Raw genomic sequence first — 22,109 nt, 5'->3', positions numbered from 1 at the left:
TTCATACCAGAAAATAAATGTATTTTGAATTCAAGAGTTGCAGTGCTTTCTTTCATGCTAATCAGAACACTTGAGACGTGTGTACACTTGCACATTATGTGCCACACACACATTGGGGTCAACATTGCATTTGTGAGTGCACAGGAAAGACAGCAATAAATCATGAAAGCTGTGAAGTATGACATTCACCTTCTGTAATAATGCAGTTATAATGCAGAAATACAGTAAATCTCAGAGTAGGCCTACAGTCTTTACTCTTTACACAATCACAGGAAGTTTGAAGTAGTCATATAACACCCTAACCTTGGATAAGGAAGTTTATATACTAAAACACAGGCTACATGTTATTATGTCAGCTGTAAGCCCAAAACGAGTAGGTACCATGTTACAACATTTCCATTTAGTACTATCGTTGAGTAACCCTCGGTGGTGATTGGTTAAAACATACGCATTACGTTGCAATAATGCACTTACTTTACCCAATGAACGAAAGCGAAAGGAACCATTCACTAAGAAGTTCGTGTTTAAGTCTAATTAAGGAAAACGACAAACGTGTTGACATTACATTTTACGCCTATGAAGGTAAGACATCGAAAACGTTGTTTTTTTGTCTAGGCTGCTATTTGAAAAACGTGAATTAAGTCGCTTTGGATAAAGGCTGCTAAATGCCAAATGTAAATATCTAACGTAATTACACGGGTGCGTGGCGATCGGGGGCACTTATCTATGCTTCACAGTGAGTTTAGAATGTCAGGTTCTATCTCCGTTTAGGGTAGTTCAGAGATATTGAGCGTCAAAGTTTTTACATTCCATTATGTTTTGTGAGATGGAACCTTTGTATTTTATGAATTACTAACTCAAAAATGTCAACTTTTAAAAAAAAAAACAACACCACACAGGCATTAATAAACACCTAATGGATCAGATTATGTAAAAAACTCAATTTTGACCAAAATGGAGATAGAACCTTATAATTCTATAGCTCACGACATAGCTAATTGGTACCCTCGAAATTATATCACACTGTCTCAAATGAAGAGACACTTGTTAGAACCAATTGAACATTGTGTGCACAATGGAAAACACTATGATGAGCGGAAAACAGTACTATGATAAGATTATCAGTAGGCCTTTTGCATTTTCAAAGTTACACTATGAATGAATGAATGGTCTTTATTGTCATTGATATAGTACAGGTACCAAACAACGAAATTTGGGAGGGCAAACTGTACATACGTACAGTTGCCTGTTATAATTCTGAAAGAATGTAGCCTACACATCTGGCAGTTGGATGTGTAAAGTGTTCTTCAAACAGAACAAACAATAGAAAAAAATTAAATAAGCCTTCAGCATACTCTTCACAAAGGCCACAAGACCTCGTCGACATCACAGGCAATGTTCTTCCTGGCCAAGCAGAGGGGAAAGTATCGCCTGGCATGACAAATCCAGCCCTGATATATACTTCAGATATATTTCAACACAAGAGAGCTCACCTTTGGCCCTTTTATTGCTAAAGCTAAGATTGCCAATTTAAAAGCTATAGGCGTTTGCCCATATGAGGAGTGTGATTGTGTGATAGAGAAAAACTGATAATGTACACTATCTTTTGTATCTTTCCTACACCAAATGTACATACCATAATATATACCTTATTATTGGCCATCTATTGTAAATACATACTCTCCTTATCATACTGTACTTATAATTTAATAACTGTGCATATCCTACTTCAATAACTGTATATCCTCTTTTTTGTCTACACTATCTTGTCTATAGACTATATCACTATTTGCACTTCTGGTTCAAAGCTAAACTGCATTTCATTGTCTTGTACTTGTACTCGTCAATGATAAAGTTGAATCTAATCTAAAGGAATGAAAAGGCCTGATCTGCCGCTTGCATTGTGTTGTATAGGCTTGATAAAAATAAAACATATTTTTGCCTGATAACATAATATAATTATGTTAATATAATAATATAGCTAGAGTTACTTTATTTTATTCAGGCCAGCCTATCGGCCTGGGTTTAAATAGTGAAACTGTGATTCTTGGCAGCGGATAATTATCCCACAGATCTGATGGTTTTCCGTAATGATTTTTAAGATAAACTAAACTCTGTGGTTATATAGACTAATCAATCTCGACTAATTCCATTATATGGGGTAACCTCGAAATTATATGATCCTATACAATTCCTTGCGCATGGGTTTGTGTGTGTCGAGGTGTGTATGTCCCAATGTCGGGTCGCTTTGACTCACAAGCTCCTCGATATCCAGAACCCCTCTTATTCCACCTGCCAATGATATAATGTTGCATTTGCAGTGATTCACAGTGACAGTCATGGAGAATCATCTGTTGAAAACTCTGAAGCGCATGGACCTTAAAGAAGTGAAGAAACTTGTATGGCACCTCAACCACCTCACCCAGAAGAATGATGGCTTTGAACCAATCGCAAAATCTGATCTGGAGAATACTGAAAGGGAGGACATCGCCGCAAAGATTGTGGAGATCTACGAAGAGCGTGCTGTGAGTGTCACAGGGACAATTCTGAGGAAGATGACTCTTAACAAGCTCGCTTCAACATTGGAAGGAGCAGTTCCCAAACAAGGTAATCTATAGGCCTTCTGAACGATACACATCTATTATAAGAATCATATCTGACTGGACACTGACCATAAGTATCATATCACACATATTGGTGCCCGTCCATGTTGAGGCACTTCCTCCCCAATTCTAAATCCTCACAATAATTACATTGTTTAAAAATGTATGATGATTGCTGCAGGTCTCAAAAGAGGTAGGCCTATATAAAGTAATCTGTAGGCCTACATAATAGAACCTAAACGTATGGCACCTGGACATGATGAGAACAAGACCATAGGACACCTACCACAATTAATTGCTTAGAGTCTGTAAATCCAATTTGCTCTGTGTTTCAGATGCTCCTGACCAGGGTGGGGCCAGCAGTAGTAAGGTGGTGACCCCTCCTAAGGTTGTCACAGCAGATGATGGAAAGGTATCCCAAAACCTTAAACCTGTCCTATACTATTACAACTGTACTCTAGGAGCGGCTGGAGGAGCTCATCCTCCGATTTCTACCTCTACCAGCCTCCACTGAACCGTATACCTTATCACTAAAGTGACTTCAGTTAAAACAAAAATGAAAGTCCAACAACCCTTTTCCAAGATACTAAATGGGGCAAAGGTATCAAGTATGAAGTTAAACAGTGACTGATGTTTTTATACACCTCGTCTCAGTGATCAGTACAATTACCTGCCAGTACTGTGCCTCTGACTGTGATTCCTCATTACTATAGCAACAACACTGATGGCACCTGGGGGGTATTCCATCAACATCACTAAAGGAAAATCCAGGCTTATTTTTGATAAGTCTTGCGATACTCGTTAAAATCAGGCTGGATTTTCCTTTAGCGACATTGATGGAATACCCCCCTCCCCGATGTAATGTTTATAAACAACAAAAGACTACTGAATCAGTGTGATACTAACCAGATACTACGTTTTTGTTTAGAACATACGGTACTGAGCCTGCACTGTTTTATCTATTTATCTGTTTTATCTATTTATTTATTGAATGTTTTCTGTCTGCCCTAACTAAGCTGTTTGACAGCAAAATTTCCCCATTGGGGACAATAAAGGTTTTCATCATATATCAACAAAACCATCTTCTTAAATAACACCTTTTCCACTGTTTCTAAGTTCTACAAGATGACCAGCTTGCCACGCGGCCTCTGTGTGATTATCAACAACCAGCACTTTCAACTTTCATCTAAGAACAGAGATGGGTCAAACGCTGATGTTGGTATGTAACCTTCTCAATAACACACATCTCTGTATTTCACCATAGTTACAGTTTGATGTCAAGTCAAGTCAAGTCAGCTTTATTGATATAGCACATTTACATACAGCAGCAGCTGAACCAAAGTGCTTCACAGATGTAGAACAGGTAAAGTGCCGGATATTAAATAAGATGCAACACAATACAAGATATGGTAAAATTAAAGAAGAGAAGATAAAAGGACTTAAAACAATAAAAGCCAGGGACCTACAATAAAACAATAAAAGCCAGGGACCTAACTATGGCTAATGTAGTAGATTGTAGACCAGGGAAAACAGGTGGGTTTTTAGGAGGGATTTAAAAACCTCCAGGGTCTGAGCGGCCCGTACATGGAGGGGGAGGCTGTTCCAGAGCTTGGGTGCAGTGGCCGCAAAAGCTCCGTCTCCCCTGGTTTTTAGCCTGGTTCTGGGCACCACCAGGCACCAGCAGTAGCTGGTCTGCTGATCTAAGGGATCTGGAGGGGCTGTGGCGGTGCAGAAGCTCAGAGAGGTAGAGAGGGGCCAATCCATGTGATAATGTTTGGTGTTTTCTCTTCTCTCCTGCAGTCCACCTGACGAGGGTCTTCAGCTTGTTGGGGTTCAAGGTGTTGATGTGCCAGGATAAGACTGAGGCGCAGATGAAGGATATCCTGAATCTCATCTCTGAGCCAGAGTTATCTCAGCTGAGGTACCATGGTGCTCGAGAATGGGACGCTGATAACTTGGAGTTCACCAAGCTGAAGGCGCTTCCACAGCATGCAGACGCCTTCATTTGCTGCCTTCTGAGTCACGGCACAGAAGTGGGTATCTGTGGAACTGACGGAAAGGTCCTCCCCACCGATCAGATCTTCACAACCTTCAACAGCAGCAAGTGTCCTCACCTCGCCGGCAAACCCAAAGTGTTCATCATCCAGGCATGTCGGGGGGGGGGGAGAATGGCTGGAGCGGCAGTCGAGGCAGATGAGGCAGACGGAGAACCTGAAGCTGAGCTGCAGGAGGACACCACCTTGGAATGCCGCAAGATCCCTGACGAAGGAGACGTCCTGGTTCTTCGGGCCACTGTTCATAAGCATGTCTCCTACAGGAACAAAACCACGGGGTCCTGGTTCATCTCGACTCTGTGTCACCTTCTGGAAGAGGGCTGCCGCAGGTAATGCCTAATATTGTGAGACACAAACACTTTTTAAATCATTAATTGAGATCCTGAAATAAAGTTGTGTGTGTGTGTGTGTGTGTGTGTGTGTGTGTGTGTGTGCGTGTGTGTGTGTGTGTGTGTGTGTGTGTGTGTGTGTGTGTGTGTGTGTGTGTGTGTGCGTGTGTGTGTGTGTGTGTGCGCGCGCGCGTTCGTGCATGCATCGTGTGTCTGTCTGTCTGTCTGTCTGTTTCCTGTTTCCTCCAGGAATGAGGAACTCTTTGAGATCCTCACAGCGGTCAATGCAGCTGTCGGTAAGAAGGAAAGCACATTGAATGGCAAAGTTGTCAAGCAAGCATCAGGATTCGAGTGGTTCCTGAGGAAGAGACTCACATTTTCAATTCCCCAGTGAGACCATTACTACTTCCTGTGTCCCCCCCACCATAACGTGATGCCACTAACTGATGTATGTATGTCTCTGAACACTTGATCAAGGGGCTTGGCCTTATTCAACACCAACACTATGAAAGTTGGAGCATAGTGACTAGGGGTGGGCATCAATTATCGACGATCGATAATTTATTGATAAGGATCTTGGTCGATCGCAAAATATTTTGCTCGATAATCATTAATAAATTGAGTGGAAATTAGTTTGTCCACGTTATGTGTGAGAAAGTAACGATGGCCATCTGCAAATTAATCGAAACAGATATTCTGCCGCTCAGTTTTGTCGAGGGTAGAGGATTTCGTGCGATTTTCTTTCGAAATGCTTTGTGAAATGGAATGCCTGGAAGGAATACAAGAATAAAAAAATGTCCCCAAGGAAAACATGCTTGTTATTTCTGCCCTAGGCGTTGTTTTAATGGAAAAAAAGCTTATCAATTCATTGATAATTGATCGTTAATTCTTGTGATTATCGAAAAAGAATTTTTTTAGCGTTTGCCCAGCCCTAATAGTGACAAATGAGTCACTTAAATGTACATTTAAGGTACACTCAGGGATGTGACATCACAGCAAAAAACTAATATGGCGACATTTGCTGCTTGAAACTTTCCCAATCAGAAATGCAACAGACTAGAGTCCCTAGACAATAGAGCAAGTTTTGTTGTGCAATTTTGAGTGTCTTCTGACAGAATTGAAATATCTTTGGTTCTTTGGATCTTTGGATCCAGGTGTCAACTCCAGCTGTTTACTCGAGGCTAGTTTTCAGATAAATGGAACCAGGAAGAAGAAAAGAAACGCAGAGACATGGGAAGAAAGAAAGTGAAAGGTAGTAAAACTGTTCGCTCTTGTTCACTACAATATATTTGATGAACATAGTTGCTCTGTTTTCACAAGCGTGACACCATATCCCAGAGTCTACCTTTAAGATTACACAACATCTGTTTAGTTGATAGAACCACCTTACCTGTATCTTACCCAACACCTTGTATACCTTTTTAGTAAGTTTGTCTCAACTAATGTGATGGAACAACGTTTTTGGTATTCTTTTTTAAAATATATATATATAAAACACATTTTCTAAATACAGTGATGTCATGGGAGAATGTTGTCACCAGGGTTGTGGCGTATGAAAAGTGCAAAAATGAACAGCATACACAACTAGTGATGATAGAAAGGGATTTGACTTGATTTTAAAACATGTATTCCAAAGTGTTTCTATGTTTGTAAAATCCTTTATACAATACATTTCTTATCTTTTTAGTAAATAAAGATTTGGACTGTCACATTTGTAAGTGCATATAGGAACAAGTGACGATTGACTGATGCATGAACTTGAATGAGTAAAGAGAGACATTGAATGTTAACATAATAGGACCCCACTTTGATTCAGCAAATAGTACCGAGCAGAGCAAACAATACCTTACAACTCTTCAGCATGGTTTTTGGGGGCAATGGTTGCAGTTTCAGTAGAACTAATAAAAGGTACATTACAACATCACAGGAAGTTCAAAGTGCAGTCATATTGTAGGTACAGCAGATGCTCCTGGGTCAGTAAGCTACACTAAAATACATACTGTAGGCTACTCAATGGGTAAATACATACTATAGGCTACTCTATGTTTAAATACATACCGACTATGTTTTTTTCTTTAGCGCTAAATCGATAGACACAGTATATGGGCCTTGTTGGGGATTTGTATTAAAATAATTAAAAGTGATAAATTATGTACTATGTGCTCATTTAAATAATATGTGACTGAGGTCAGTTGAGAAAAAAAGGGAAGGTCTCACAAAGCCAAAAGAGAGGTTCTGCTTTTGAGCGACTTGAAGAAGAAAAGCTAGACTAAAAGAAAGTATTATGATTCAAACCGCCTGTAAATTACTTATTTTTACCTATGTGCTAACAACCATTTTGCACCTGCTGTTATGATATTCTATTTTCCTGTACTGATTTTATACTTTCATAACTAATGATTAATGATACGTCTATTCTTCTATACTGTATTTTAACTTGTTAATCGAATCCCAAGTCATGGGACTCTGTGGGCCTGGCAACAGTTATGTTTTCACAAGCCATTCTGATAAGGACATACTGACCTAGTCATGAGGGAATGGGTTTGAAGATCAAATAACTGGCCAATTAGTGCTTTAGAACGCACGTAGAATTAACTGTATAAAAATGTCTGTACATCCTAAAAACATAACTGTGTGCATATGCTTACTGATTTCTTAAAAACATAACAGAATGTGTGTGCGTCTAACGTTGCGCAAGACTAGGCTGCTCACACAGGTGGATACAGTTGCCGACAAAGTGTGGCACTCTCACCATGACAACGGCCGGGGGCCAGAAGAAGAAGATAACACACAGTACACTCGCACTCACACCGAAAGGAGTTCGCAGATAGGGGGAGGAGCGACAGCCCAGCCCCAAATGTTAAATCAAAATGTATAAAGACAGTCTATGGCACTGCAAATACTTTTGGCTTACACGTGAGCTGTAGCAGCGCTCCAATTGGCTGTCTCCTATTTCTCGGGGCGATTCACATTTACGAGATGTACAATCCTGTTTATTTAGAAATAAATGATTAGTTACAGGGAGCCCCATGGCTGTTCGTTGGGTTTAAATTATATTTATGATAGACATATTTAATGTTAAGTTATCTATAAGAACTATGATTGGTCCGCTTGGTAGCGTCACATTCCGACTCTCGTAAATGCGGAAGTCATGACAGAAATGTAATTTACTTTTTCTGTAATTACTTAATAATAAAGATTTGAAAGATTTGAAAATGTATGATAACCATCTTATCAGGGGCGGATTTAGGATCGTAGGAGATCCGGGGCTTAGCCCAGAGGGAGAATGTAATGTGAATGTAATGTGCGGAAAATGTGCGGAAAATTTTGCCTTCAACCTTCAACTTACCACCACCTTAAAGCGGACAAAAGGCACTGGAGAACACATATACATTCACACCCTTTAATGAAGCAAACTAATTGTGGTGGTTCTGGGCACAGAGGGAGGTCAGCACACGTAGCTCCCCCTGTCAGTCAGTCACCATCATTTATATTTGTATAGAATTACATAATTGATGGGCTGAGGCTAGTTATGTTACAGTATGTATATCAGGGCAGACTCTGTGCTCACCACTTATATTGTATTTAGAGTCTTGTCCTGTGTTATATGACGATATATTACATGTATTGTTGGCCTGTGTATAGTACTGTGAAATCAAATCCCCCCTGGGACATTAAACAAACTTAGTTAGTTAGCGTTACATCTTAGGATAGATTTGAGTCATGTTCTGTATACATACATACTACCATAAGGGCATACTTAATGTGGTTACTCCATGTTTACTAGCTGTAACATTAACGTTACATCATTATTTTTCACTTGTTACTCAGTCAACCAGAGTGCAGATATCAAAGACTATCAGCCTGTTATTCACTTTATTTGTGTATTTGTGTGTAACAAAGTATTATCCTTTGTTTGATTTTTTACCATGTACCGTAACAGTACCTTGCTATGTTTCATTTTCATTATAACATAACGTTATGTTATGATAGCCAGCTAGCATCAGCAAACCGGAAAAGTAGTGTCAGTGAGTCAGTCACCTTTCTAATAAGATTCACAAACCTGAAACATCATATATGTCATCACTGCTGGTGATGTCATTCTTGCTGCTGATACTGCTGCTGCAACAGTTCTTGGCGCTTGTTTTGTTGAAAACAACTTTGGGATATCCATCCTTACAATTTTGCAAGTCAGGCACTGATTGAGATCACTTCTTCTTCAGGGCAGGGCAGGCTACGCAGTACGCAGGCTAATGTCGCGCAGCTGCTGCCTCTCTGTTGGACTCCGGTACTGCACGTTACTCAAGATTTTTTTTTTTTTTTTAAGTAAAACATTCGGGGCTTTTCAGAAAACATCCGGGGCTTGAGCCCCAGTAGCCACCCCCTAGCGCCGCCCCTGCATCTTATTATCTTAGTTTACTGTCATTTCAATGCATTATAGACATTTTCTTTACAACAAGCACGTTTTTTGATCGCTATTATGCTGCTATGAGTACACCGACCAACGCGACGCGGTCCGCGGACCAACGTCGAACTATAAACTTGGAGAGCCCTCGCGTAGGCTACGGCGTAGCCGCGCGTAAATTCGACGCAGGAGTATAAATCAGGCTTAAGTCCTGTTTACCAGGCCGGGATGCCACTGACCTGTACACCAGCATACGCATTGTTCACAAGGATATCCAGTCTGCCATTCTGCTCGCGTTGGATTTGATCAAAAAGTTCTTTGATATCTTCCTCCTTTGAAGAGTCACAGATAACTGGCACACAGTTTCCACCCCTCTCTTTTACCTGTCATCGAGAATGGAGAAAGAAAGGTTTTCGGGTACTGTAGGCCTAGTCGTTCTGTACCATTCACCAATCAAAAATAGTGGTCCTCTCAATCACAGTGCTTACGGTCTGCGTAGGCACTGCCGCGTAGTTACATTTTTGGAGAGGTGCGCGTCAACGCCGTAGATTTTACGCAGAAGTATAAATTGGGTTCATACCCCAAGTGAGCATAATTTAAAGACAATATGTAACCCTAATCCTTCCAGTTATCCCAGGAATCTTAGTTCAACTTTACTCTGAACTATGTAGTTGTCTTTGTGCAGTGATTGTGCTCACCTGTGCTGCAGTCTCCTTCAGAGTCCTCTCCTGACGCCCAGTGATGTAGACAGTGGCTCCTGCCTCTGACAGTTGCAGGGCGATGCCCCTGCCAATGCCCCGGGAGGCCCCTGTGACCACACACACCCAAGCGCCATCTCCTGTTGGGAGAGAGAGGGAGAGAAACGTTCATGTTGTTGACTACCCGCAGAGAGCACCACCCTCTCTCAATAATGCACAAAACTGTCTATTTTTATATTGATTTCATTCGTATTATAGAATTTGCAGTCAAGATCAATGTATGAAAAACGTTACAATTACTATTACTAGACATTAATGCAAATAATTTGCGACAGAAATTATTGAGTGCTCTTCAAGAAGATGAGGGTCTAGCGCCACTCATTGACAAGGCTGCCTTATGTAGTTACAACGCAATGATTTGGTAACATTCGCAATAGTGTAGTAATTATACCTAGGGTTAGGGTTAGTCCAATGGGTCAGATCATTTGTTTAATATTTATTATAGTGAGAGAAAGAGACACAAAAATGGGATATGGTTTAGGAGTGTTGCTTCTAGTAAAAATCTAGAGCAAAGTGCAAATAGATAACTGCGTAACTATGAAAGCACCAGGTCTCATATTTCACACCATAAACAGTCACGAAAACAATACAAAACTGTATTTCAACTTCTGAATACCTCTCTGCACACGTCATGAATACTCCTGCACCGTTACTTACGTTGAATCAACCTGTCCAAACGTGCGTTCTCTGTTGCTTGGAGACTGCTCTTTCAGCTGCCTCCTCTAGTCCACAGTGTTATGGATTGTATGTCGTGACCACGGACAAATGGGAATCGAGACGTAACCGCGCCATTACTACCGTAATGGTCCTAAGAAAAGTATATTTTCCGGCCTACTATTACTGTTATGAATTAATGAATGAATGAATGAATGAATGGTCTTTATTGTCATTAATACAGTACAGGTACCATACAACGAAATGTAGTAGGGGGGGCTCCCCTGGTGCTTGGAAAAAGACTAAAAACAAGAGGGTAAAATAAAAAAGGGAAAAGAGCTGGTTTACATAAATAAAGGCTATGTACACTATCTACTATACTATACTACTATACTATACAATAAAACACTGTGCTGTACTCCAGGGGCGGATTTAGGATCGTAGGAGATCCGGGGCTTAGCCCAGAGGGAGAATATAATGTGCGCGCAGAGCGCGCCGAACTTTTTTGCCTTCAACCTTCAACTTACCACCACCTTAAAGGCACTTTAATGAAGCAAACTAATTGTGGTGGTTCTGGGCACAGAGGGAGGTCAGCACACGTAGCTCCCCCTGTCAGTCACCATCATTTATATTTGTATAGAATTACATAATTGATGGGCTGAGGCTAGTTATGTTACAGTATGTATATCAGGGCAGACTCTGTGCTCACCACTTATATTGTATTTAGAGTCTTGTCCTGTGTTATATGACGATATATTACATGTATTGTTGGCCTGTGTATAGTACTGTGAAATCAAATCCCCCCAGGGACATTAAACAAACTTAGTTAGTTAGAGTTACATCTTAGGATAGATTTGAGTCATGTTCTGTATACATACATACTACCATAAGGGCATACTTAATGTGGTTACTCCATGTTTACTAGCTGTAACATTAACGTTACATCATTCTTTTTCACTTGTTACTCAGTCAACCAGAGTGCAGATATCAAAGACTATCAGCCTGTTATTCACTTTATTTGAATAAGTATTATAAGTATAATATTACTTTATTTGAATAAGTATTATCCTTTGTTTGATTTCTTACCATGTACCGTAACAGTACCTTGCTATGTTTCATTTTCATTATAACATAACGTTATGTTATGATAGCCTGCTAGCATTAGCAAACCGGAAAAGTAGTGTCAGTGAGTCAGTCACCTTTCTAATAAGATTCACAAACCTGAAACATCATCTATGTCATCACTGCTGGTGAAGTCATTGTTGTCAGCTGCTGATACGGCTGCTGCAACAGTTCTTGGCGCTTGTTTTGTTGAAAACAACTTTGGGATATCCATCCTTACAATTGTGCAAGTCAGGCACTGATTGAGATCACATCTTCTTCAGAGCAGGGCAGGCTACGCAGTATGCCGGCTAATGTCGCGCAGCTGCTGCCTCTCTGTTGGACTCCGGTACTGCACGTTACTCACGAGAGTTTTTTTTTTTTTTTTTTTTTTTTTTTTTTTTAAAGTAAAACATTCGGGGCTTTTCAGAAAACATCCGGGGCTTGAGCCCCAGTAGCCACCCCCTAGCGCCGCCCCTGCTGTACTCTATGCTATGCTATAAATATCCTAACATTTCCTATATCTGAACCTTATGTACACAAGGGTTGTCATATTGCACATAGTATTGTTGCACATTATATGATGTGCTCTACACGTCCAGATAAGGTCGAAAATGTGTTGACACACTATACAAAAAGAAAACACAGACAGTCGTTCATACCCACATTTTAATTGATAGTTTCCTATTGCATTTTAATCACAATTGTACATTATAATGTTATGAATGCAAAGCACAAAAAAATAAAAAAAACAACATAATGTTAAAACCAATATTTCTAATATATTGTAATATCGTATTGTATGAATAAGAGAGAGGGAGTGAGAAGCCTTGTAGATCAAAATAGGTCACGTGGCAGTGGTTCGCCCATTGATCAGTGCATGTTTCCCCCACAAGTGACCAGCATGCTCCATCGAGGTATCCTATGGTTGTCTAGTGGTGATGTTAGGATTGACTGTGTGTACCCTTGTCTAAATGTAAGGGGTATGGTTTGTGGACGGTGGGGTGGGGGTGGGGGTGGGGACGGCCCGGGGGCGTGCGAGGGATATCCCTTATTTTCGGGAAAATATCCCTTATTTTCAAATCCCAATGTTGACAGGTATGCTCTGGCTCCGTTTTCACCCCTAATCTCCGTTTTGCGCGTTCACGTGTAGCCTGGTCCAACCAGTGCTTTTACATTCATCATCGAGGTACAGCTTACCCTTTTTTTAGACATAGCTGAGTCAATCGATTTCATTTTGTGATGAAGTCATTTATTCGTTTTGCATAGTTATCGGTGAAGTAGGTTTCAAAGTCCGCGTCTCCTTTTTTACGCGTTACCCGCTTGAAACTCAAACTGGGACGTGGCCAGATTTCTGTACAGCCTCCTCAGCCCAGTGAATGAATGAATGGTCTTCCATGAATGAATGAATGAGTGGGCCTCCAGCGCAGCGACCGCTTCGTCCACCTTGGAGCGCAGGAACTGTGGAGACTCCAGCATGCGGAGCAGGTCAGAGTTGTCCATCTCCAGCAGCATGCCAGTGACCTTGGGAGCGATGGGGTGCATGCTGTGGATAGATGAGAAACGCTCACCTGGAGGGAGGGGGAGAATAAATATCAGTAACAGTAATTATACTAACCTAATGGGGGATTCATTGAAACAAACAAATAGACTCGCCTATCATTTGCTTCAGGTCCTCATGGGGAACGGCAGCCAAAATGGAGTCAGTCCGAAGCTCCTCATGGATAGCAGGCTGCTTCATGGGGATCTGTGGCTGGGGAGCCATGTGCTGCAGGAGGTGTACACCAGCTGTGTACTTGTTACGGGGCACAGTGTGCATCCGTGCTGTAGCTGCGTCTGCACTGGCAGGGTGCTTTCTCAAGGCCTGGGTAGCTGAGAGGGAAGATAATCATAATCAAAGGGATATTTATGGCAAATGTTTGGATAGTGCTCTTTGGGGCAGGATTACTTCACTAAATATACTGACCCGCGCGCTGAGAGGTCATCATAGGGGGAACCAGGGAGGGCGTGGCCTTCATAGCGTTGAAGGTCTTAGGCCTGGTAGCCGACGGACACATGGCGTTGGTGGCCGTGTTCTGGAAGTGCTGAGGAGGTGTGTCTAGGAGATGAGTGGGTCTCAGCTGAGCCAGCTGGTTGGTGAAGTCCGGTGCAGCACAGTTCTGGGCCTGTGGAATGGCCGCCATGAAGAACCCAGGTGGGGGAGCAACCTGGTAGGGGTTGATGCCTGGGTTGGGAACGTTGAAGGTCTTAGGCCTGGTAGCCGACGGACACATGGCGTTGGTGGGCGTGTTCTGGAAGTGCTGAGGAGGTGTGTCTAGGAGATGAGTGGGTCTCAGCTGAGCCAGCTGGTTGGTGAAGTCCGGTGCAGCACAGTTCTGGGCCTGTGGAATGGCCGCCATGAAGAACCCAGGTGGGGGAGCAACCTGGTAGGGGTTGATGCCTGGGTTGGGAACGGCGCAGCCGCTGGCCGTACTCTGCACGTGCTGGTTGGTTGCGCGAGCCTGGCGCTCCTCCTTGCCCTGGGCCAGGGCCACGTACAGGGGCTTGGTGGCCACGATGCGACCGTTCATCACGGTCACGGCCTTGGTGGCGTCCTCGGGGGAGGAGAAGCACACGAAGCCGAATCCCTTGCTGCGTCCGCCCTCCGTCATCACCTTTGCGCTGGTGATTGTTCCGAAGTGGGAGAACTCTTTGTGCAGCTGCTTGTCGTCCAAACAATCGTGCAAGTTCTTGACATAAAGATTGACACCCTGGTAGAGAGAAACTGTGTTTTACTAAGATGTTTTTCATGCCTCAAATACATCAACAATGCTTACCAAGATTATGAGCTTTCTGATACAGTATTATGTTTGTTCATATACACACACACCTGGTATCTGGTCCTGTGGCCCTGATTTATATGCTCAAACTGGCGCTTCAGCACAGTCTGGCGCTCTCCTCTCTTCTGGGCACGGCCCACGTAGACCCGCCTCCCATTTAGCTCCTGGCCGTTCATCTCATCAACGGCCCTCTTGGCATCCTCATGCCTTGCGAAGTTGACAAATCCAAAACCCATGGATTTACCAGCGTCATCGGTCAAGGCACGGACACTCAGGACTGGTCCAAATCTTTCAAACCTCTCCTGAAGGCGTCGGTCGTCCATATCCTCTCCGAAGTTCTTGACATACACGTTGGTGAACTCTCCGGCCCTGGATCCGAGTTCAGCCTCTCGTTCTTTGCGCGTTTGGAAGAACACTTTTCTGACGAACACTTTTCTGCCGTTCAATAACGTGCCGTTGAGTCTCTTAATCGCTCTCTCAGCAGCCTCCTTGGTGTTATACTGCACAAAGCCATAGCCTTTAGCATTACCATTCGCGTCAGACGCTACCTTGCAGGAAAGGATGCTCCCAAACTCCGAGAACGTGTCGTAGAGGTGCTTGCTGTTGAACGTCTCCACTAAATCCTTAACGAAGATGTTGCCGACCCCACTGAATGTTGACGACCCCATCCATTGAATAGGCGCACTAGGATTCATGTCTTCAATTTTTTTGGGGAAAAGAACGAATAACGTTTATCTATCTAGCTCTTCACAGATGAATTGCAGGTAAATGAACGGCATGTGTACTCTAGCTGGATTCTAGAACTCCAGCTGCATGTTCTATGGTTGTCATCAATCACTTATGTTTTAGAAGAATTCTAACTTCAGACACTGTGACCTCACAGTTATAGCCAGGGTCCATTTTGTCAGCAAACCTATTTAGGGGTTTATGAGGAATTCCTTCTCCAGCAGATGTATTTAACATGAATAATAAAATTGTAGAGTTGACCTATATTCATCACAAATCATGTCATCGCAATCAGACAAGTTGAAATATGACTCAAAACTTCCAAGTAGCATAGAACAACTTATTATAGAAATTAATTAATAGAATTAATTAAACAAATTTGTTTGTTCATTTTCTACAACAACTGTTCAACGTAGAAACATACAGCACATTGTCACATGTTTAAATAACCTTTTTCTTATACATTACTGTGTATAGACATAAAGCTACAGATTTCATATATTGCTTCTAGCCGTTTCCCTTTTTCTTTTCAGTAAAACTCTTTTATGGTTTATGGATACCCAAGTGTATCAAAGTTAGCATTTTGGTGGCAAAAATACCAGAACTGTCCCATCTCAAATGCTTTGTAATACTGATATAACTACAGTAAACAGATAATAATAATAATAATAATAATAATAATAATAATAATAATAATAATAATAATAATAACTTTTTATTTGTATAGCGCTTTTCCTGCAAACGTTGCAGCTCAAAGTGCTCCAATCATTATATAATCATAATTTAATGATTTAGTCATTTAAAGGCAATATTAAAAAGATGGGTTTTTAGTCTTGACTTGAACATATTTGCTGAGGTTGCATCCCTAATGTAAACTGGCAGGAATTCAGTCAAATTTACATCACATTTAGATGAATTACATTTCTGCATTACCTCACTTTCGCTATGGTCCAATAAAACCACACCGTGGCTTTGGCTACTACACTCACTTTATTAGGAACACTATAGCCTACTACTGTAATACTGGGTAGGGCCTCCCTTTGCTCTCAAAACAGTCTCAATCCTTCGTGGCATAGATTCCACAAGATGTTAAACATTCCTTTGAGATTCTGGTCCATCATGACTTGATAGATTTTTCAGGTGCACTCTCAAGTTGTGAATCTCCCGTTCTACCACATCCCAAAGGTGTTCTATTGGATTCAGATCCGGTGATTGGGAAGGCCACTGTAGAACACTCAGGCTCTTTTTGATAGGGCCAAGGCAGGCAAGTTGCAAAATAGAGGCAGGTCAGTTAGGGTTTCAGCATTAAACATCACATCATGTTATGTAGGCATGGCTCTGTAAGTTTCGTTCTCAAGGGTTACATTTTCCAATTTCAATACGGACACAATGCTTAATATATAGTTGTATCCACTTAATAATCTCTTTAATCCAATGTTTATCTAAACGTTGCGACCGCGCGCAGAAGGGTCAGGAACGGCGCATCTTCGAGAACGATGTGGAGGATAAGGATGTTATTGACATCGTTAAACTTTTAATCACACGATTCACTGACGCTGGTGCCATCCCTGTAGCGATTGAGGTATTAAAGGCAAATGGCTACAACCAGCCGGCAGTGGAACTGGAGGAATTTATCAAATGTAAGTTGTCGAGAATGGAAATTGTCAAAACAAGTGACTTCTCTTGTCCAAATGATTTTATTAAAACAATGTGGAAAAGCTGGGGAAGCAAACAGCAATTGGTTTAGTTACACACAAAAAACATTGAATATGCAACTATCTATTACGAACTATGTAGAAATATGGAAAATAAAGGGAAATTGTTAGTTTCACTTTCACTTTCACGGACGTGTGTAAACCAGGCCAGGCTGGCTTTGGCGGTGCTAATAGATAGAAATAGAAAGAAAATACGTTTCTAAGTTAAATTCACCTATTATAAGTCTGAGTGGAGATACATTCTGTACAAATATTGTTTCTGTAGCTGTTTCTGTAGATCATGTTGTCACCCTAGGCTGGATATTTTAGTTTTAGCCCAGTCCATCTGGTTGAGCTAATTACTCAATCATGAAGGTATTGTGAAGATGAACATTATTTTTAATGAGGAATTTAAATTAGAATTCAATAGACTTTCAGCTGACTTCCTGAATTGAAATGGAATTGACCCTAAAGTCTGGTGGTCAGGTTCAGGATAATACCTGGTCAGTTCACTCATCTTGTATCCCCGATCTGAAATGAATCAGTCCCTCCCTATATTCAAGGTTAAAGATGATTTAAGAAATAGGACTTAGCTGATCATTAGCTGGTGTAAATGCAGAACGGATGAACTTCAACCTGCCATAAAACTGTCTTCACTTCACCAACACTGGTTTGGTCATAGACTACATAGCACAACACAACCGTCATAGACTAGATGAATGTCCCTTTTTGTTTCCCATACAAGGTGCTGCATCAGTGGAGAGGCCACAGGCTGATTGCAGTCAGACATCTTCAGCAGCAGACACTCTGACGTCTGTGCGGCCAAAGTTTGTGAACGGAGTATCAGGCCCAAATCTTGACTCTCTACTGGACAAACTTCAACTAGAGAAAGTGATGAATCCACATGAAGCAGAGGCAGTAATGTCTAAAGTGATAAGGGCAGACAGAGCCCGTGCCATCATTGACATGGTTATCAGGAAAGGCCCAAAATGCAGTTTGATAATGAAAAACATTGTAATTGAATTGGACCCCTATTTTTGCCAAGACATTGGCTTGAACTGAAAATGTGTTATAATAGGCCTCAGCTTAGCTGTTAAATGTTTTCAGGGTCATAATAGTGGTTTAAAAATGTACTAAATCATGTTTTTATAAGATTTTCCTGCGTTTGTTAATCTTTTATACCAGAGAATAAATGTATTTTCAAAAGTTGCAGTGAAGTTATTTTCTACTGAAAATTAGAACACTTCTGGACACTTGCACATTATGTGCCACACCCACATTGGGTCAACATTGCATTTGTGAGTGCACAGGAAAGACAGTAATAAATCATGAAAGCCGTGAAGTATGAAATTCACCTTCTGTAATAATGCAGTTATAATGCAGAAATACAGTAAATCTCAGAGTATTCTTTTCACAATCACAGGAAGTTTGAAGTACGGTCACAGAGAGAACACCACACTAACCTTGGATAGTGAAGTTGAGCTATACTAAAAACATAGGCTACATGTTATTTTGTTAACTGGAAGCCCAAAAACAGTAGAACCGAGTTAGGAAACAACTTGTGTATGTAGGTGAACTGTCTTGGTATCATGCTATCATGTTATTTCCTTTTCAGCCCCACCCTTCTCCTGAAGTATGCTCTAGCTCCCCCATGTGGACTTAAATTGGAATGGATGCACAAAGGAATACTTTTGAAAAAGGGTTGTGCAATGGTATGATTAGTTGGAGCCCATACCTTGGGTTCTATGGGTGGAATCTTAACTTGAGATCAGTGCACACAACTGCGACCATAATGAATCAGGGTCCATTTTCTGCTAGCCTCACTTTTAAGATTCGAGCAGCTCTCAATCTTCATTGCTTTCATTTAATTATGAATTACTTTGTCTCTTTGTCAATCATGTGTAGTATGTCATTCTGAACTATGATCTGAGCATATCCACACAAAATGTCAAGGTGTTACTTATTAAATGGCATCCTGCTTGCAGTCCTATATCTGAACCTTATGTACACAAGGGTTGTCATATTGCACATAGTATTTGTTATGAAGGCCCACAACTTAGAGCCAGTTAGTTTCCCCAAATCAGCCCTATTTTGCCCCTGTTATTTACTTTATTATTTTCCATACTATTCATGTACGTTTTCGTGAAGTGTATGTATTGTTATTGTAATGTTTATGTATATGTTTGATGACGTAGTATATCCGGGGTGTGTCCGTGACCCGGATGCTGCGTACGTGACCGGATGTATGTTCGGTTGGTGTATATATAGCGACGGAAGTGGTCTGTGCGTCAGAGTGATGAGAGTAACGAGAGTGAGAAGAAGCAGAGAAAACGAGAAGTCGATCTAAGATGGCGGAGTCAGTAACACGCACACCGTGCTGAAGCTGAAGACCTGAAGAGTGATTCTTGAGTTCACAACTGTGATAGCCCGTTTAGCTGTGTCCCCGTTAGCCAGCCTTGCCAGCAGCCGGCTGCTAACGTTGGACCAAGCGAGACCCAAGCTGGACAGAGCCGTCGCCTCCACGAGTGGATTGCGACCGACCGCTGACTCCACCGGAGCTTACCGTGGACCCCCGGACCTGAGCCCTTCACACCTCGTCGTGGACTACGAAGAAGCCCCTTTCCCTTCGAGTTGCTACGTCACCCCCCCCCTTTGTCTGCTACCTTCCTCGAAGCACATGCGAGCTCCAACCAGGCCTCAACGCGCTCCTTTCAGTCCGGGACTCTAAGCCTGTTCAGGCCAGATACTGTGAGTGAGTGAGTGTGTGTGTGGCCGGCGGGGAGGGAGTATATTTGGGATGTGTATAATTTGTATAAATAAATGTGTTTGTTCATATGGGATACCGTTACTGTGTGTTTAGTCGTCTGTTAACTAATGTTAATGCTAATGCTAATGCTAATGCTAATGCTAATGCTAACGATAGTACTGCTAGTCTAAAGGGTTGCTGGCGCCCCCTGCCTGTATCCTCCTACACTGCCTATTTAGCTCAGAGTTAGTTAGATAACCAGCCCTTCCTAAATTCTACAGTCCTTTTAGCTACTCCCTGGTTACAATTGGTCCTTCGAGCCGGATAGGTTGTGTAGTGATAGCATGGCTGAGCGCAGCCAACCAGACAAGACAGTTACCCCCCCTTCTCCGCCCCCTGAGCCAGAGCCACGACCACAGAGAGTCCCGCGATTGCCTCCGAGGTTACAGGAGTATGAGCTTGAGCTCGAAAGCTCACTGAGTGGTAGTGAGGAGCGCACTCCACGGGATACAGTGGTCGGAGAGGCCGAGGTGTCCGCCGGCGCGCGGGTGGCTAGCACCGAGACAGCCATCAAAGAGCACCAGCCTGAGGATGAGATGGCAGAACAGCAGGGTTTTGCCGTAGACACGGAAGAGCAGGAAGGAGAGGCCCGGTCTGACAGCGCCTGCGGGCGGAAGAGGGAGGGCCTCAGCCTTAACGATCTGCCTCCCAGTACGGCGCGCGCGAGACCTAGCTCCTGCCGTTCAGTGGCTTCCTCCCGGTCCAGGGTTTCCGTGGGCAGTTCTGCCTCTGGGGCGGATAGCATGCACTCCAGAGGGAGTAGTGCCGCGCTGTCAGAATGTATGCGCCAACAGGCCGAGATGGCGTTAGAGCGGGAACGCCTCCAGTTCGAGCGTGAACGCCTCCAGATGGAGGGGGCGGAACGCGCGGCGGCGAGGCAGATGGAGGGGGCGGAACGCGCGGCGGAGAGACAGCGCCAGGAGGCGTTAGAGAGGGAACGCCTCCAGTTCGAGCGCGAGCGCCTCCAGATGGAAGGAGCGGAACGTGCGGCGGAGAGACAGCGCCAGGAGGCGTTAGAGAGGGAACGCATCCAGTTCGAGCGCGAGCGCCTCCAGATGGGGAGAGAGCAACTGCACGCGGAGACGATGGCGGAAGTGATGCAGACCATGCGCGACGTGTGCATCAGCAGAGCTCCGTCGGCCCGTAGCTCCAGAGCATCATCCGCACGGCCCTCTCGAGTGCCATCTCCTGAACCCCCCGCCGATGGCTCCATGACCCCCGCCATGACTGTCCAACTACAGGCCCAGCTGACCACCTTGAAGGAAGAGGACCAGGGACCCGACCGCTACGCGGCCCAGAGGGAGCCAGCGTCGCTGCCCGGGAGGGGAGCCATTCCCCAAGAGCGTAGCACACCCCTAGGTCCTCCAGTGCACCAAAATGCATGCAGGCCGGACACCCAGACCGTCACTCCAGCCCCGATCATCCACTACAGGATGTTTCCCCAGGTGGAGGGACCCAAGTTCCCCTTCTTCAAGGACGAGGACAGGAGCCAGTATGTGGAACTACGCATCTGCCTAGACACGCTCTTGGACGACTCCTGCTCAGAGTCCTACAAATATGCGATTCTCCTTCAGCATGTGAGGAACCCCAGAGCCCACAACATGGTTCTGGCCCATGCCTCCGCACCGACACCTTACACCAGAGCGCTCGCCGACTTGGATGCCCGCTACGGTCGTCCCTGGAACCACGCCCTTGCTGAACTGCAAGCCCTCGAACAGCAGGCCCCCATCAAGGATGAACGGGCGCTGGATGACTTCGCGCTCCGCGTGCACACCTTGGTTGGAATGCTGAAGACGCAGGGCCCAGCTGGCGCCAGCGAGATCAACAGCACCTCCAACGTAGAGCGGCTGCTCCGCAAGATCCCACGCTTCCGGCAGGAGAGGTTCCGGCGACAGCAGCGCGTTCGTAACCCCGGGAAGTTGGGTCTGAGCATGGCTGCCTTCGCGGAGTTCCTACTGGAGGAAGTGCATGACACCAACGTAGACGCCATGGGTTACGCTGAGCCGAAGAAGGAGAGGGAGAAGGGAGACCGCTGGGACAGGCCGAGCTCGAACAGAGGACGCCCAGTAGGAGTGCTGCACACGGAGGAGGAGCCTCGGAGAGAGAGGAAAGCCCGACCTGAGGGAAGGGATTCCTCTCAACCCCCTCAAAGGGGACGGA

At 43.5% G+C, this 22,109-nt stretch overlaps 1 protein-coding gene across 1 annotated transcript; it reads left to right on the top strand.

Moving 5' to 3' along the window:
* Positions 1 to 488: 488 nt before the first annotated feature.
* On the top strand, positions 489 to 6,067 carry LOC308172270 (caspase-8-like). The gene is made up of 6 exons (XM_080550781.1): positions 489 to 582; positions 2,322 to 2,607; positions 2,939 to 3,015; positions 3,720 to 3,822; positions 4,404 to 4,986; positions 5,236 to 6,067. The coding sequence occupies exons 2-6, from the start codon at positions 2,340 to 2,342 to the stop codon at positions 5,378 to 5,380; spliced, it is 1,176 nt and encodes a 391-aa protein (XP_080406907.1). The 5' UTR covers positions 489 to 582; positions 2,322 to 2,339; the 3' UTR covers positions 5,381 to 6,067.
* Positions 6,068 to 22,109: the final 16,042 nt, after the last annotated feature.

The sequence above is a fragment of the Nansenia antarctica genome, assembly GCF_963989245.1.
Source record: "Nansenia antarctica genome assembly, contig: SUPER_16_unloc_1, whole genome shotgun sequence".
NCBI lineage: Eukaryota > Metazoa > Chordata > Actinopteri > Argentiniformes > Microstomatidae > Nansenia > Nansenia antarctica.
The sequence above is the reverse complement of the archived record's forward strand: the minus strand, read 5'-3'. Positions and strand labels throughout refer to the sequence as shown.